The following is a 14128-nucleotide window of genomic DNA, read 5'->3' on the forward strand; positions in this document are numbered from 1 at the left end:
TTAACATTTTACTTGCAAAAAAAATTATTTATGGTAACAATTTGAACTATGATACGTCCTTAGCTGCCAGTCGGTTGAGCAATTTTTTTTTTTTTTTTAATATCAGGAGGTTCTGAGGCGAAACCTGTAATTTCCCTAAACCCAAAACTAAAGTATGTAATATTAATTTCATCTCAGGCGTCGCAGTCGGTTAAACAATTGATACGTCAGTATTTGATTTTGAGGTGGCAGCTTTCATGCATCTAAGAGCAACCTCATCAATGGTTTCTAAACTTAAGTTTCTTATTTTAAAGAGATAAATTTTATTATAAAAAAATGTGTGAGTTTCTTGATTAACAAGAAACCATCTCCAAAATACCTTATATAAAAAAATTTTAAGAGAATTTCTAAAATATTTAAGAAACACACATAATTAAATAATATTATTTTTGTTGTTTCAATGTTAAGAAACTTATATTTAGAAACCACCAATGAAATTCCTATAAAGATGCAATCCCTAAAATCTTGATAGATGTAATGTTACTCGATAGTTCCCGTCATGTCAAAAATATTGGTGGTTCGTAACTAAAACCACCTGACATATATCTTATCGTTTGACTTATCATAGGCATGAAAACATTAGAAAAAACTCTTGGAAATTATAAGTTCTCTTATCCATTATTGTCTATGCCACACATATTAAATACTCTTAAGAGTTTTTGATGTGCGGATCATTTGATTGATTGACCAAGAAACTTAACACAACAAGTTTAAAGAGTTCCCGACCTCTATCCGGTACGTCGCATGAGGGTCTCTCCCCACAAAATTCACTATCAAGCATGGCCCATGCTTGCATGAGGGCTTGAACATGCGACATAGAAACTAGACTGATCGCGTGACTAGCCCCCTTATGGTATGTAAACCATCACTAAAGTAGTGTGGTAGGTAAATTTCGATATATTTTTCCTTAGTTCATGCATCTAAAACATTTGAAACAATTATTTTTACATCGTGAAATCAAAACGTAGTTATTGTAGAAATCGGTACACATTAATTTTAAGTAAGAGAAAAAGTCGACCAAATTAGCAAATTCTATTAATTATTATCGTTCAAAACCGCTTCAAATTCAAAAAGTTCCATATGATGTTACGTCATTGTGTGGGACAATGCAAATGTCAACAACTCAGAGTGAACAAGTCGCCTTCTTCGCCAACGCGCTCACATAATTTGTGTAATATTTTATCTTAGTGTTTCTAGAAGCTTGACTCGCTCGCATATTGCAATTCTACCAAATCATATTTTTATTTTAATGAAATTTCTATGATTTTGACAACTAATTCTTGATTTTGACCTTACTATATTTCTTGTAGAATTAGATAGGGTGCAATTCTCATAGAATGTTTCTTTAAATTTATTTCTAACTAATATTAAAAAAAACTATAATATATTCGGATTTAGTCTTAAGAAGATTTACCGTTACTTCTAATGATATATTTGAATATTTGATGGCAAATCGAATTCAAATAACCAACAAGTTGTTGGTCCAATAATAAATTTTTTAGATAAAGGTATTGAGTTTTAGACACGTTGGGAGAGATTTCTTCGTCAAATAAAATGAATTTATTCTAGTGTGGGTCTCGCATGTAGGAAATGTAGGTCTTTTAATTTTGAATTTCCAAATATTCAAAAAAAAAAAAAAAAAAATCGAATTCAAATAACTGAAAATTAGTGTAAATTATATAATAGACTATCTATTAGTTTCTTTGAAAAACATATAGTATAGTAATAGACATTTTGATAAATCTTCATCTTTTACATTTCTAAGTATCCAAATGCTTTTCCAAACCATATGTTTTCGGGCTTTTTTTTTTTTATCAATTCGGTAAGAAACACATTGACGGCATTAATTAACATAAAACTAATAAACTACATGTTTTCTATGTTTTTTTGCTAATTTTTCCTAAAGCTAATCCATTAGAAAATTTTACTATTCTAACTATCATTGTATGAAAAAGGTATTATCTAATTGTATTCACAATTCTATAGGAAAAAAGGTTAACATGTCATTTTCTTCTCCTTTTTAGCCGTCCACTCACGACTAAGAACTTATTCGTCTAAACATGAATTACATGACAATGTCAAAGCGTGGTTAAAACTTCAGAAAGAAGTATAAACCTACCTCAAGAAGTCGTCGTCCTCTTTCTCTAATTAAACTATTATTTCCCATAATAGAAAACACTAATTTTTTGCCTTTTTGGTAAGGAAAGTAACATAGTTGTTAGTAAATATGAATTAGGAAATAATATACAAAGTCTTGGTCCTCTTCTCATCGACTTTAAAATCTCTTTCTCCCATTACAAACCAAAACCATTAGAAGATTTCGAAAAAGAAAAAAAAACACCTCCACAAACAAAACAATGGCGGTGAAGAAGAAATCATCTTGGAGATCATTGATGGTTTTGTGTTTCCAAGATCCAGACAACATATATTCTCCCAAGAAGACAAAGAAAGATGATGGTGAACGTGTGATTACCAAACAGAAATCGTTTCTTGGATTGTCGATTCTAGACATAAGTAATCCAAGTTCCACTACCTTGTCCGAAGATCTCTCAATCTCCCTCGCCGGCTCGGATCTCCACGTGTTCACACAAGCAGAGCTTAGAGTCATAACACAAAGCTTCTCTTCTAGCAACTTTCTTGGTGAAGGAGGGTTTGGTCCGGTTCATAAAGGGTTCATCGATGACAAGCTCCGTCCTGGTCTTAAGGCTCAGCCCGTTGCCGTTAAACTTCTTGATCTTGATGGTCTTCAAGGTCACCGTGAGTTTATGGTTCGTACATTCATTTCATTAGTCCTCTGTTTAAGATACAAAAATATTGAGTCTAAATGTCTAACTAATATTATTTTTGGGGTGATTTTTTTCAGACGGAGGTTATGTGTTTGGGAAAACTAAAGCATCCGAATCTGGTGAAGCTGATCGGATATTGCTGCGAGGAAGCACATAGACTTCTTGTTTATGAGTTCATGCCTCGTGGAAGTTTGGAGTCTCAACTCTTCAGAAGTGAGTTGACTTTTTTTTATTGTAACCATCAAATAGAAATGATCATTTCATTTTAAGAACCAGAACTGATGAAATTGTTTCAGGGTGCTCCCTACCGCTGCCATGGACAACGAGGTTGAACATCGCTTATGAAGCTGCAAAGGGTCTACAGTTTCTACATGAAGCCGAGAAGCCCATCATCTATCGCGATTTCAAGGCCTCTAATATCTTGTTAGATTCTGTAAGCAAGCATTCTTCTTTTTTGATCTTAAGGGTTACACCAAACTAGACCATTTTAGTTTTAGAGCGGACAATAACCTAAAATGGACATATTTGTTTCTTTCTATTCAAATTATGGTGGAACCGCAAATTACATCCATGGTCACCATTCAAAATTATAATTGCTTTTGGATTTGAATAGACTTTTGATGTTTTGATTTCTTTTTTCAGGATTATACAGCGAAACTCTCGGACTTCGGGCTAGCAAAAGACGGACCACAAGGCGATGATACACATGTGTCGACTCGCGTGATGGGCACACAAGGGTACGCGGCGCCAGAGTACATAATGACAGGTCATTTAACGGCTAAGAGTGATGTGTACAGCTTTGGAGTGGTGTTGCTTGAGCTGTTGACAGGTCGGAAATCGGTGGACATAGCGAGATCATCAAGAAAAGAAACCCTCGTTGAGTGGGCTCGTCCAATGCTCAACGACGCACGTAAACTCGGGAGAATAATGGACCCGAGGCTTGAAGATCAGTACTCAGAGACCGGAGCACGAAAGGCAGCAACTCTAGCTTATCAATGCCTAAGGTACCGACCAAAGACAAGGCCAGACATTAGCACTGTTGTCTCCGTTCTCCAAGACATCAAAGATTACAAAGATGATATTCCCATTGGGATATTCACTTACACCGTTCCTACCAAGCCACGCCGGGAAGTTAAAGAGACAAGTCTTCAAAACTTTGACAAGCCACGCCGTGAAACTAAAGTGACAAGTCTTCAAAACTTCGACAAAACACGCCGTGAAGTTAAAGATACAAGTCTTCAAAACTTCGACAAAACACGCCGTGAAGTTAAAGAGACAAGTCTTCAAAACTTCGACAAAACACGCCGTGAAGTTAAAGAGACAAGTCTTCAAAACTTCGACAAGCCTCGCAACGTTTCCACGACTGATAACCATCAAAAGTTCCGGTCGCCCGCACACACGGCAAGAAACCACCGGATAACTTTGAGAAACGGATATAATTCACCAATGCGTAACGAGGCCGGAGGGGAACGGTACTGACTACTGAGTTCTCTTCTATCCTCAATTCGTAATCTTTTCATTTTTTTTACATAAGATGTAAATAGTAATACATTCTTACCACCAAAAAAACAAAAAAAATCTAGTTTAGGTTTTGCTTTCTATACCTAGAATAGGTTTTGGTTAGAGGTAAAGTTGATTTTTTTTTCCTTGTTTGATTCTTCAATCAAAGAAAGCAAAAGTGTTAAACATATTGTTGTTTTTCTAATCAAGTTGTAATAACTTTTGGTCCTAAAGAAAAGAAAAAAATACATTTGGTGTTATAGAAAGACGCGTTATAGATCACTCGTCTATATGTTTTTTAAGTCATCCACGTCTCTAACAGCTGGAGTTTGATAAAGTACTATCTAAACTTACAATCATTATGTCTGTAATGCTTGACACGAACCTATATGATGTACACATACTTCACTTTTTAATTGATAGTTTTCAGGATCACTTTACTTTCCTTTTGTAAATAATTGACATTAAAGTTTAAGAGGCCACAGGGCAAAATGATCATCTCATATAGCCTATAGGCCTTCAACTAGGCTCAAGTAAGTTTATCTAGGAGTGATTTTGGGTGTTGCAAGCATTAATAATGAAAATTTCGGATTTTGGAGCGGATTTGGTTCGGGTTATTTTAGATTCGGATAATTAGGATGAGGGAGTTTATTATCCGTTCGGATTATATGATTATTCGAATTCGGTTTCGGTTCGGATGGTGTTAGATTCGGAACGGTTTCGGATCAGTTTTTGATTTAAAAAAAAAACAAATTAAAAAATTGTACAATTTTAATAAAAATCGTTTAATTTTACTAAAATTTGGTTTAATTTTGCAAAACATTGTATAATTTTAACAAATAAAAGTAAAAAAATCGGACAGTAAAGTTATTTCGGATATTTTTGCTATTTAGTATTTTTTGGATATAAATTATAACTAATATTTTTAGATATATAATTTTATTTAGGATTAGCGGATATCCGTTCAATTTTTGGTTCGGATCGGATTTGTTTCGGATAATTCAGATAGGAATATCCATTATGTATTCGGATTTTGTGACTATTCGGTTCGGTTTGGTTTCGGAGCCGGATTTTTGATCAATTTTTGGATTTTATGCCCAGCCCTAAGCATTATGCCGATGTAAAAAAAATTTGACTGATCCTAAAATTTTTGACTGATCCTAAAAAATTGGAATCCATAACCTAAACCTTTTTTGTTGAAAGGTAAGAATGATCCCTCACTTTCTAACAACTGAAACCTTAAAACGAATTCGAGTTTAAGAACTGGTGAAGACGAAGACACAGCAACTGCAACGATAGAAATAAAAAGCTAGAAAGTGATGATATGAGTAAAGTTGGTGTCATTTCTGAAGAGTCAAAAGACTCGGAAACTCTCACAGCCTTAAGCATTACAGTGCATTTTTGTTTTTCAAGTTTGCTGGGTTGACTAAGTAAATTAAATTATGGAAGGAAGACCAAACAAAAGATCGATGGAGAGTGGTCACTTTAGAGGAATGTCTGATAGAAGCGAAGCAACGTAACTCACACTTGTTTCACTAAGTTGATCAGTCTCGTTCACTAATGGCTGTCAAATGCTCCTCAATCTCCTCCGTTGTCAATGCACGGAATTCCGGGTTCTCTGCTCTCACCACACCTACCTATCATTTCACCAAACGGTTTGATAAGATATATAACCCACAAATGATACAATAAACTTGCCATCATATACGAGAAGAGTTTTGTATACCTCAATCTCAGTAGCCTTGAAGTCTTCTTGAAGAACAGATTGCAAAGCCGATATGGCAGTCTACAAACGTATAAAAATATCAACGTGAGGAACAATGTGCATTTGGTACTTCATCAAGAATATTAATAGATTTGTATCTACAAAGTAACAGCACAAGTAATCAGCAGCTAAATGAACATATGTTACCGTATTCGAACATAAGCAGGGAAAATATGAAAGATAATGCAAATAATTTACCTGCACGGTTTCATCAAATGTGAAAGATGGGTTTTCTTTCATTTTCTTCTCCAAGAAATTGACTGCTTCTTGTTCCTTCATACCAGCACTAGTTGCCTGCACGAATACAGTTGCTTGTCTATTAGCTGCTTTTCAATTAACATGAAATATCTACGACTTTTGAGAGAGAGAATAATTTTTTTGTATATCCTATCCTCTAGAGATCTTGGTCATATAGTCCAGAAGACTCATGTGTAACCTGTATGTAGTCATGTCATTGAATAGATACACAAAACGTGTTTTGTTTCAACCTAGGATCAATCAGTTACTAAAAGTAGAAATGAGCACGATGCTTAAAAACCTTTATACATAAGATTCCTAAAAAGTGTTAAGATCAGCGAAATGAGAAAGACAGGATTGAAAAAGTTTCCTTTATTCTTCTCTGTAAATCTACAAATGAAAACAAGTAAACTAATGAACCCAGGAGCAACCGGATACAAAGAACTAAAGTGAGAGTTATGCTATCTTATAGAGTACCCAAACCTATCCCAAAGTCTGAAAGGCTTACCACAAACAACCCAAATGACCAAAACTCTCCGCAATTATGACTAACTCACTCCTATAGTCATATTATACTTTTTTCGTTTATGCTTATCACAATGACTTATAGACTGAGGCATTTTCTTCTATGTTAGTGACAAGCAGTAAATAGTGTGTAGTGTATGTCAATATGCTTGTAAGACGATATTATTCAGATATGTTATCAATAAATCTTGATGCAGGCCAGCAAAAGCAATCAAAACAGTAAGTATTAGAAGACAAGTTTAGTTAAAGTATAAGCTACGAGTGATAGATAATACCTTGTGACCGTAAAAATGTCCAGCTGGGTCACATTTGTAAAGTAAGGGACCATTCTCTTCATCAACACCCATTACCATAGCGACTTCATAAAGAGAGACAACAAGAAAATTCCTTTTGTCAGCCAATAATATTCATCAAAACGTGAAGGTGATATAATACGCATCAAACACAAGTAGGCACTAATGTCTAGATTGGTCTTAAGAAAAGAAAAAGATAGCAAACTTGCCAACTCCAAGGGGTCTCATGTAAGCATGTTGAGTGTAGACCTGTGACTTGTCCGCTATCCTGTAAGTAAAATAGTTATTTATCAGCAACACCATTTATCACAGAAGAGCTAGATAGATCAATAACTATAAGCCAGCCTCCACTAAGAAGTTAAAGAACCATCTGAAAAAAGAGACACCAAGTCGATTAGCAACGATACCATTTAGCAAGAATGTCAACAGGCATCTCATATCCATAAGTGAACCGAAATTCAGCTGCTTGATTCCTTGCTTGTTGAACCAAAGACCTTGCATCAGCTGAAAACGAAATTCACATGTTCAAATTACCATCCATAGCAATAAATTCTACAGCTTAAGAGGAGATAAAAGGGTCATGAAACGAACCTGTAATGCCAGTAGCTACCAATCCAATGTACTTGGTGATAGGGAACAGATGTGTAACACTAGACTGATCCAAAAGCTTGTCCTGTCCCAACCCAAAAACAAAAACCCTAATGGGTAAGATACACCAACAATCCTCAATCTACTAGAAACCTAAATCCATACAATGGTTCAATAAAAGACGCAACTTTTTTGCAAACCCTAAAAAAAACGAGAGACAATGAAAAGAGAGATTCACTCACAGGAACTTTCTTCTGGGTAACGACGCAAACCGAATCTTTCCCACGAACTCCGATTGAAGTAATACCAGCTGTTTTCACGGCCTTGAAGGCATATTCTACAAAAGCAAAAGTGTGTATTCAGTTTTCAGAGCTCGAAAAGGAATTGAGAGTGGGAATCGGAGAGTACTGACCAACTTGAAAGAGACGACCTTCCGGTGAGAAGATAGTGATGTGACGATCATAACCAGCGCCGCTTCCTCTACTCATCTTCTTCGATCTTCTGAATTCGGTGGAGTTGAATCAGAGATGTGTATATAACAATAAGGAATGGAATTGAATCAAGCTTTATGTCCAAGACAGAAGAAAAAAAGAGTCGAGGTGGTGTTTTTACTATTTTGCCCTTTGATGACCACTTTATTTACTCTTCTGCCACTTTAAGATATGCGATTTAAGATGCAATCAATCATATAGGAAGAAAAATATGTATTTAACTAAAATTAAAATGGAAAATATTAAAAAGATACTTTAAAATTGTTATAAGTTTACTTTCTTATTACAAAGATTAATAAAATTTCTAATTTCTAACGAATTTTATTTTTAATCACAAATTTTTATGAAAATAAAGATATAAACTATTTAGGTATCGATGAAAGTTTGTGAAAACATTGTAATACAGTTTAGAGAAACTTTTGAAGAAAATTTTAGTGATATATTATCGACACATTGTCTTGAGATCGGATTAGCCACATAGTAAGTTAGTAATTTGTTGCAAGAACTGATCAAAATCAATCCAACATGAGTGTAAGCCACGACGAGTGTAACGTATGGGAATTGAGTATTGAATTTGTGGGTTATGAAAGAAGAAATGTAAGAACCTAGAGATCGTGAAAGACCCCAAGTCTCGCTTTCGTAGTGAGCCACGACTTCTTCAGGTAGGACTCTACAGAGGATTGACCATGAAGAATGAGAGTTTTGATGGTGGGTGTTGAAAAGTTTGCGGAAAAAGGGAGATTCTATGAGCGATTTCATTGCTTGCAAACTAGTTTTGAAGTGGTGATGATTGTTAGTGGTAATCTCGCAAGTATAATTGCCCATAGATCATCTGTTAAGAAAATCATCTCCTTCTTCTTCTTCTTCTCTTCTTTGTCTCCATCCCAACTCTGTTCTGTCTACGTTCTCGTTTACTATATATAAATAAGGAAAAAATACACACGGGATAAAACTAAGCAAAATATATCCAACCGAAAATAAATAAATTATATCCAACTTTTAGCCTTTAGGCCATAAATATGTTTTCAGATTTTTAATGATTTTTGATTTTTGAACAATATTTGCAAAACAAAATTATAAAAACTCATGAAACTAATTCCCCTAGAATTTCTAAAACCTAATCAGCTTAAAAAGAAACGTTTAAAAAGTATATTTAAATCTTGATCGGCTAATTTACATTATAAGAATACTCAACTATATGATCAATACATCAACTAGAAAATCAAAATGATTAATTCCTATTTTTTTTCTTATTCCTATTTGAAAGAGGTTTATTTTTCTGATTTTATCCATATATTTTTCCAAAGTATTTAAGAACTGATTATCCTATTATGATTTGAATTAAAGCTACTTTTATTGGGGAAACTGGAAATCAATCATTGATGGTTGAGATGATCGCCCAAGAATATGGAAATCATGAAGATTGCAGAAGGATCTAAAATATTATCATATCTTAGTTTTAGTAATATTTACATTTATCAAATATATATGATTTACATTTAGGTTTTATCTTTGATTAGGAAATCTCATCTCTATATAAGAGAATGTATATTGTATCATTATTCTGTTCTTTACTCTCATCAAATATATAACCTTTTGATTCAAGAAAGGAATGATGAACAAAAGCCATGAATATTGTTTTTTTTTGAAAATAATTAAATTTTACTTAGATAACTTTACTTCATTGTGATCTGGGATTTTAATTCAAGAAAGTGTATGCATCTCTGTTGGCTATCATGATGTTCTTGGCTGAGCTTTAAATTATGAGCGTACGAGCCAAGTTCAAATCAGAATTTTAGGCATTAAGAAGCTCATTTTTCGGTAATAATTAGCATATATTATGTGATGAGTTTATGGTCTTGGGATATGCAATATCAGGACTCTTGTTGTTGAGTCATATACTTTGCTGGTTCGTGATTATTTTATTGACTAAGGGACTAAAGAATCTGATTTCTTATCACAATGAAAAATTCCATGTGTGTAATTGTTGATTTTTCCTAGTTGAACAGGCTGCATATAGATATAGATATCATTAGTTGTAACTTACCATGCATTTGTTCTCTCTTTCTTACATTGAATTGTTGCAGAATGTGCCTTATATGTAATTTGTGGAGACTTTTGTCAACAAAAATCTGTTGCTTTCTATAATATTTGAATGTTATTGTAGTATCTCTACAATGTTGATTTTATACATCAATCGTTCTTTTCTGTACATGCTCTAAGAACAAACTCAGAAAAAGGTGAAATTTGAATATGAAGAATCCTTCTCCTATGACACTACTTTACCATTTGCCTTATCCAAGAAAATGCTAATCGTTGTTAGAGTCTGGTTCATAACTTGGATTGCACTCAAATGCGTGGATCATTTCTCTTCTCCATGTCCACTTCCGCCTAAAGATATGTCATGCGAATCTTAATAACCTCATTGGACAAATTAAAACATATCCAGTAATGAGAAAGATAAAGTAGTAATGAACGAATGAATAAAGATTTTACCGCTTCAGTGGCTTGACTGCTTGATGGAGTGTCTTGAAACGGTACACTAGGTGCGTGCATTACTAGAGAAAGTTGCGCTAGTAAAGTTTCCCTATAATGGATTTACAAAGAGGTTTAGAAAGCAAAAGTTGTAAACATCTCAACTATATTGGCACCAAACTGATCAGCCTTTTTAAAAGGTTACCTCATTGTTATAATATCTAATCGTGTGTTTAAATTCTGCCTGTTGGTTGGCAATATATGAAGCTTGTAATCTGGACGAAAATACTTCATGTAATCATTGCCTGGGAGATCATTGTCAAGTTGTTCTCCAACCGCAATCGCCGTCTGCAACAATTAAAAAGCACTTTTTCAGAACAAAGAATTGCATGAATATGAAAAACACAAAGTCCAAGTTACAAAGGAGAAACCTCATAGCACCAGCAACGAGCAACATTTGGAAGAGTATAACCTCCACCCCCCAAGATCATGAGAGGAACATTAAAAGATCTTACGTACTGTAAGCAATCACCATGACCCTTGATAGACAAGTTGAATGTACCAAACGGATCACCAGCTAAAGAATCAGCACCACACTGAAGAACAATTACTTCTGGCTCATAGATTTCCATAGCTCTGTGGATAACAGGAATGAACAAACCACGAAGACTAAAATCATCCAAACCATCCTTTAATGGTGCATTGAGTGAATAGTATTGTCCTTTCCCTTCCCCATAGTCACTTATGTCTCCGGTGTCCCCAACTTTGTGGAAAGAAACAGTCATTACTCTATCAGTATCCTTAAATGCTTCTTCCACTTCATCACCATGAGGAAAACCAATTTCTATGTAGAGAACTCTCTACCAAAATCAAAATTATTAAAGCATCAAAGATTCAACAATCAACTCTTAATCTTGAAAATCAAATAAACAGTTACGTACCTTGAAAGATTTTAGTAACTCGAGAATCGCAAGCACAACGTCATTGACATAACCAAAGCCAGAAGCTTTATCTTTCTTCACATGGTGCATACCACCGGCCCAGTTTATGGCAATATCGGCTTCTTGACGGTTCAATTTCGCGGCGGCGCTAATAGAACCACCAGCGTAAGCACGACAATAATCGAAGAGGTTATGGAAGACAGGACCGTCCCAATCCACATCTACGTTGAAGCGCTTGAGGTTTTCAGAGACGGAAGGATGAGGATCGGTTACGGTTTCCGGCGTGACGGATTTGAGGAAGTTGATATACTCCAGCGAGTGGAATTTTTCGAAATCGGAAGCATCGGCGAGGTCTGGGTGGTTGATTTCCATGTGGCGGTGGAGGTTATAGCTGAGGATGAGGTTGTGAGTGACACGGATTCGTTGAGGTTTCGTTGGCTGGTTAACGCCGTAGTAGTAGTCGCCGATCATTGGCTCGTAGAAGTAACTGACGCGGCGTTTTCCTCCGTCGGCTAAGCTCGCCATCGTCACTTTCTCTGCTTCTTCTTTTTCCGCCAAGAAACGAGATATCTCCGATTTGATTTTATTGCTACTCTTTTTTCTGTATTTATTGTTTTAGTTAAGATAACAATAAATGTGGATTATTTATTTCAGTTAGATTCTATTCGGTTAGAGGATTCTTTTTTGCGGTTAATTTCAGTAACAATAGTGTTTAACACTTCGAGTTTGACTGAGAAAGTAATAATAACTAATAACATTTGAGTAGTTAAATTAAATAAAAAAATTAAATTAGTCAACTATATTGTATTATTGTTCGCCCTATTTTATTTTTACAATGCTTTTTTGCATGATGTTGCATGGAGATAATTAAATCCGATATAATTACTACTAAAACTATAAATAATTAGGACAACCCTCCACTTTGAAAAATGCTCCAGTGATGACCATCCATGTGATCTATGTATTGAAATAATTAGGGTTTATATTGTTTAGCATAATGTATCGTGGAATTTGGGTTTGATCTAATTAGGTTTGTGAATTTTTTCGTGTTCGTACAAAGACAAAATAAAACCAAGAACAAACTATTAGTTTGCATTCAAAATATTGGTTTAGTAACTCGATTCACTTTGGTACAAGTTGATTGGATCAATTCGTTTTAATTTGTATAGGGTTCTTTATTCTATTTCCAAACAAAATCAAAAATTTCTGACCGATCAGATTAGATTTTATTCGAGTGTAGTGATTCGTGTTTTTTACTGGAACTAAACCGAGAGGATCAAGTCGATAATTCTTCCTAAAGAAATTTCAATACATGATACAGAGTCACATATATCCATTTGGGCAACTAATTAACACTTAATGCATACAGAGTCATATATCTACATATATATGCATATATATATATATACATATTTATGATAAATATATTGATAGTTTGTTTCAAAATCAACTACAAACAGAGTACTAATGGTGATATTATAGATTGCGTCCATATGAGAGACCAGCCTGCATTTGATCATCCGCTTTTAAAGAATCATGAAATAAAGTCAGTTCTCAAAGTGACGCCAAAATCTTCTTAGTTTCTTTTTGCGAACCATGTCGATTCTGTGGCGGCTTCTCACGCTTTCTCTATTCTTAGGACAAGCCTCCACTTTAACTCCAGACATATATAGTAAAAATAGTATTTAGTTTAGGGAGAAGATTCCAGATCTTTTGACATCTCACAGAGATTTTGTTGAAGGATTAAGAGTTTGATGAAGATCCTAATGAGTTGCTAACGTTGGAGAAAACTTTTACTTTTCCAGATGATTTCAAGATTACGATTCTTAGATATTCTTTGAAAACTAGATATGACATTAAGCTATACAAACCATAATTGAAGATTTGTGCAAAGTCTTATGACAATAATGTTCAGTGTCTATAGAGATGTATGACAAGAGAAAAAACATAATTCAAATAGTATATGCGTCAGATCAGGCTACTCTAAGATCTTGAAGCAAATAACGATTGTGTGGTTCTTTTTGTAAAAGCTAAGAGAGAATCATCCCAAACTTATCAAACATGAAATAGCACTTCAGGGTCTCCGAAACACACAACATATAAGAATAATTAACTAATCGGATGAAAAATAATTAACTAGAGGAATCAAATTAAGAGAGAACAAGAGAATTCAAGTAACTAATTTGCAAAATGTTGGTAAAACTGATTTCAAACCGTAGCAATCAATTTGAAGTTTTTGTGGGTTATTCAAACGACTCCTTATGACAATAATGATTTAAATGACTTTTTCGCTTTAACTACGGTGATAACAAATAGTTTAACCTCATTAATCCATTTAACGATATGATCCTTTTTGTTACAAAATATTTTGACAAAAAATAGAAATCAGTAAAAGCTAAACATGTATTATGTTCATTAGAAAGTTAGAACTTTTTTCAACCATTTTTTATAGTCGGGGTGTTGTTCGTTTATATTTTTCCCAATTTGC

General features: G+C 34.3%; 3 protein-coding genes across 4 annotated transcripts; 1 reads left to right on the forward strand and 2 right to left on the reverse strand.

Annotated features, from left to right (window-relative positions):
* The first annotated feature begins 2275 nt into the window (after positions 1-2275).
* On the forward strand, positions 2276-4559 carry AT5G35580 (Protein kinase superfamily protein). Of its 2 annotated transcripts, none has more exons than NM_001344111.1 (4): positions 2276-2807; positions 2903-3038; positions 3122-3258; positions 3468-4559. In NM_001344111.1, the coding sequence occupies exons 1-4, from the start codon at positions 2397-2399 to the stop codon at positions 4302-4304; spliced, it is 1521 nt and encodes a 506-aa protein (NP_001330708.1). In that variant the 5' UTR covers positions 2276-2396; the 3' UTR covers positions 4305-4559. The 2 variants fall into 2 exon arrangements, with proteins under 2 accessions (NP_001330708.1, NP_198408.2); NM_122949.3 differs by having other exon boundaries at positions 2418-2807; positions 3468-4452.
* Positions 4560-5528: 969 nt separating this feature from the next.
* Positions 5529-8341, reverse strand: PAA1 (proteasome alpha subunit A1). Its single transcript, NM_122950.4, has 9 exons — positions 8146-8341; positions 7976-8070; positions 7737-7818; positions 7553-7649; positions 7355-7413; positions 7128-7210; positions 6289-6384; positions 6052-6111; positions 5529-5962 (listed from the first exon to the last, which is right to left on the reverse strand). The coding sequence occupies exons 1-9, from the start codon at positions 8219-8221 to the stop codon at positions 5870-5872; spliced, it is 741 nt and encodes a 246-aa protein (NP_198409.1). The 5' UTR covers positions 8222-8341; the 3' UTR covers positions 5529-5869.
* A 2232-nt stretch (positions 8342-10573) lies between these two features.
* HDA7 (histone deacetylase7) lies at positions 10574-12165 on the reverse strand (the record flags this gene model as incomplete). The annotated part of the gene is made up of 5 exons (NM_122951.1): positions 10574-10615; positions 10721-10811; positions 10905-11047; positions 11131-11559; positions 11641-12165. The coding sequence occupies 5 exons, from the start codon at positions 12163-12165 to the stop codon at positions 10574-10576; spliced, it is 1230 nt and encodes a 409-aa protein (NP_198410.1).
* Positions 12166-14128: the final 1963 nt, after the last annotated feature.

The sequence above is a fragment of the Arabidopsis thaliana genome, chromosome 5 (genome assembly GCF_000001735.4).
Source record: "Arabidopsis thaliana chromosome 5, partial sequence".
NCBI classification, from domain to species: Eukaryota; Viridiplantae; Streptophyta; class Magnoliopsida; order Brassicales; family Brassicaceae; genus Arabidopsis; species Arabidopsis thaliana.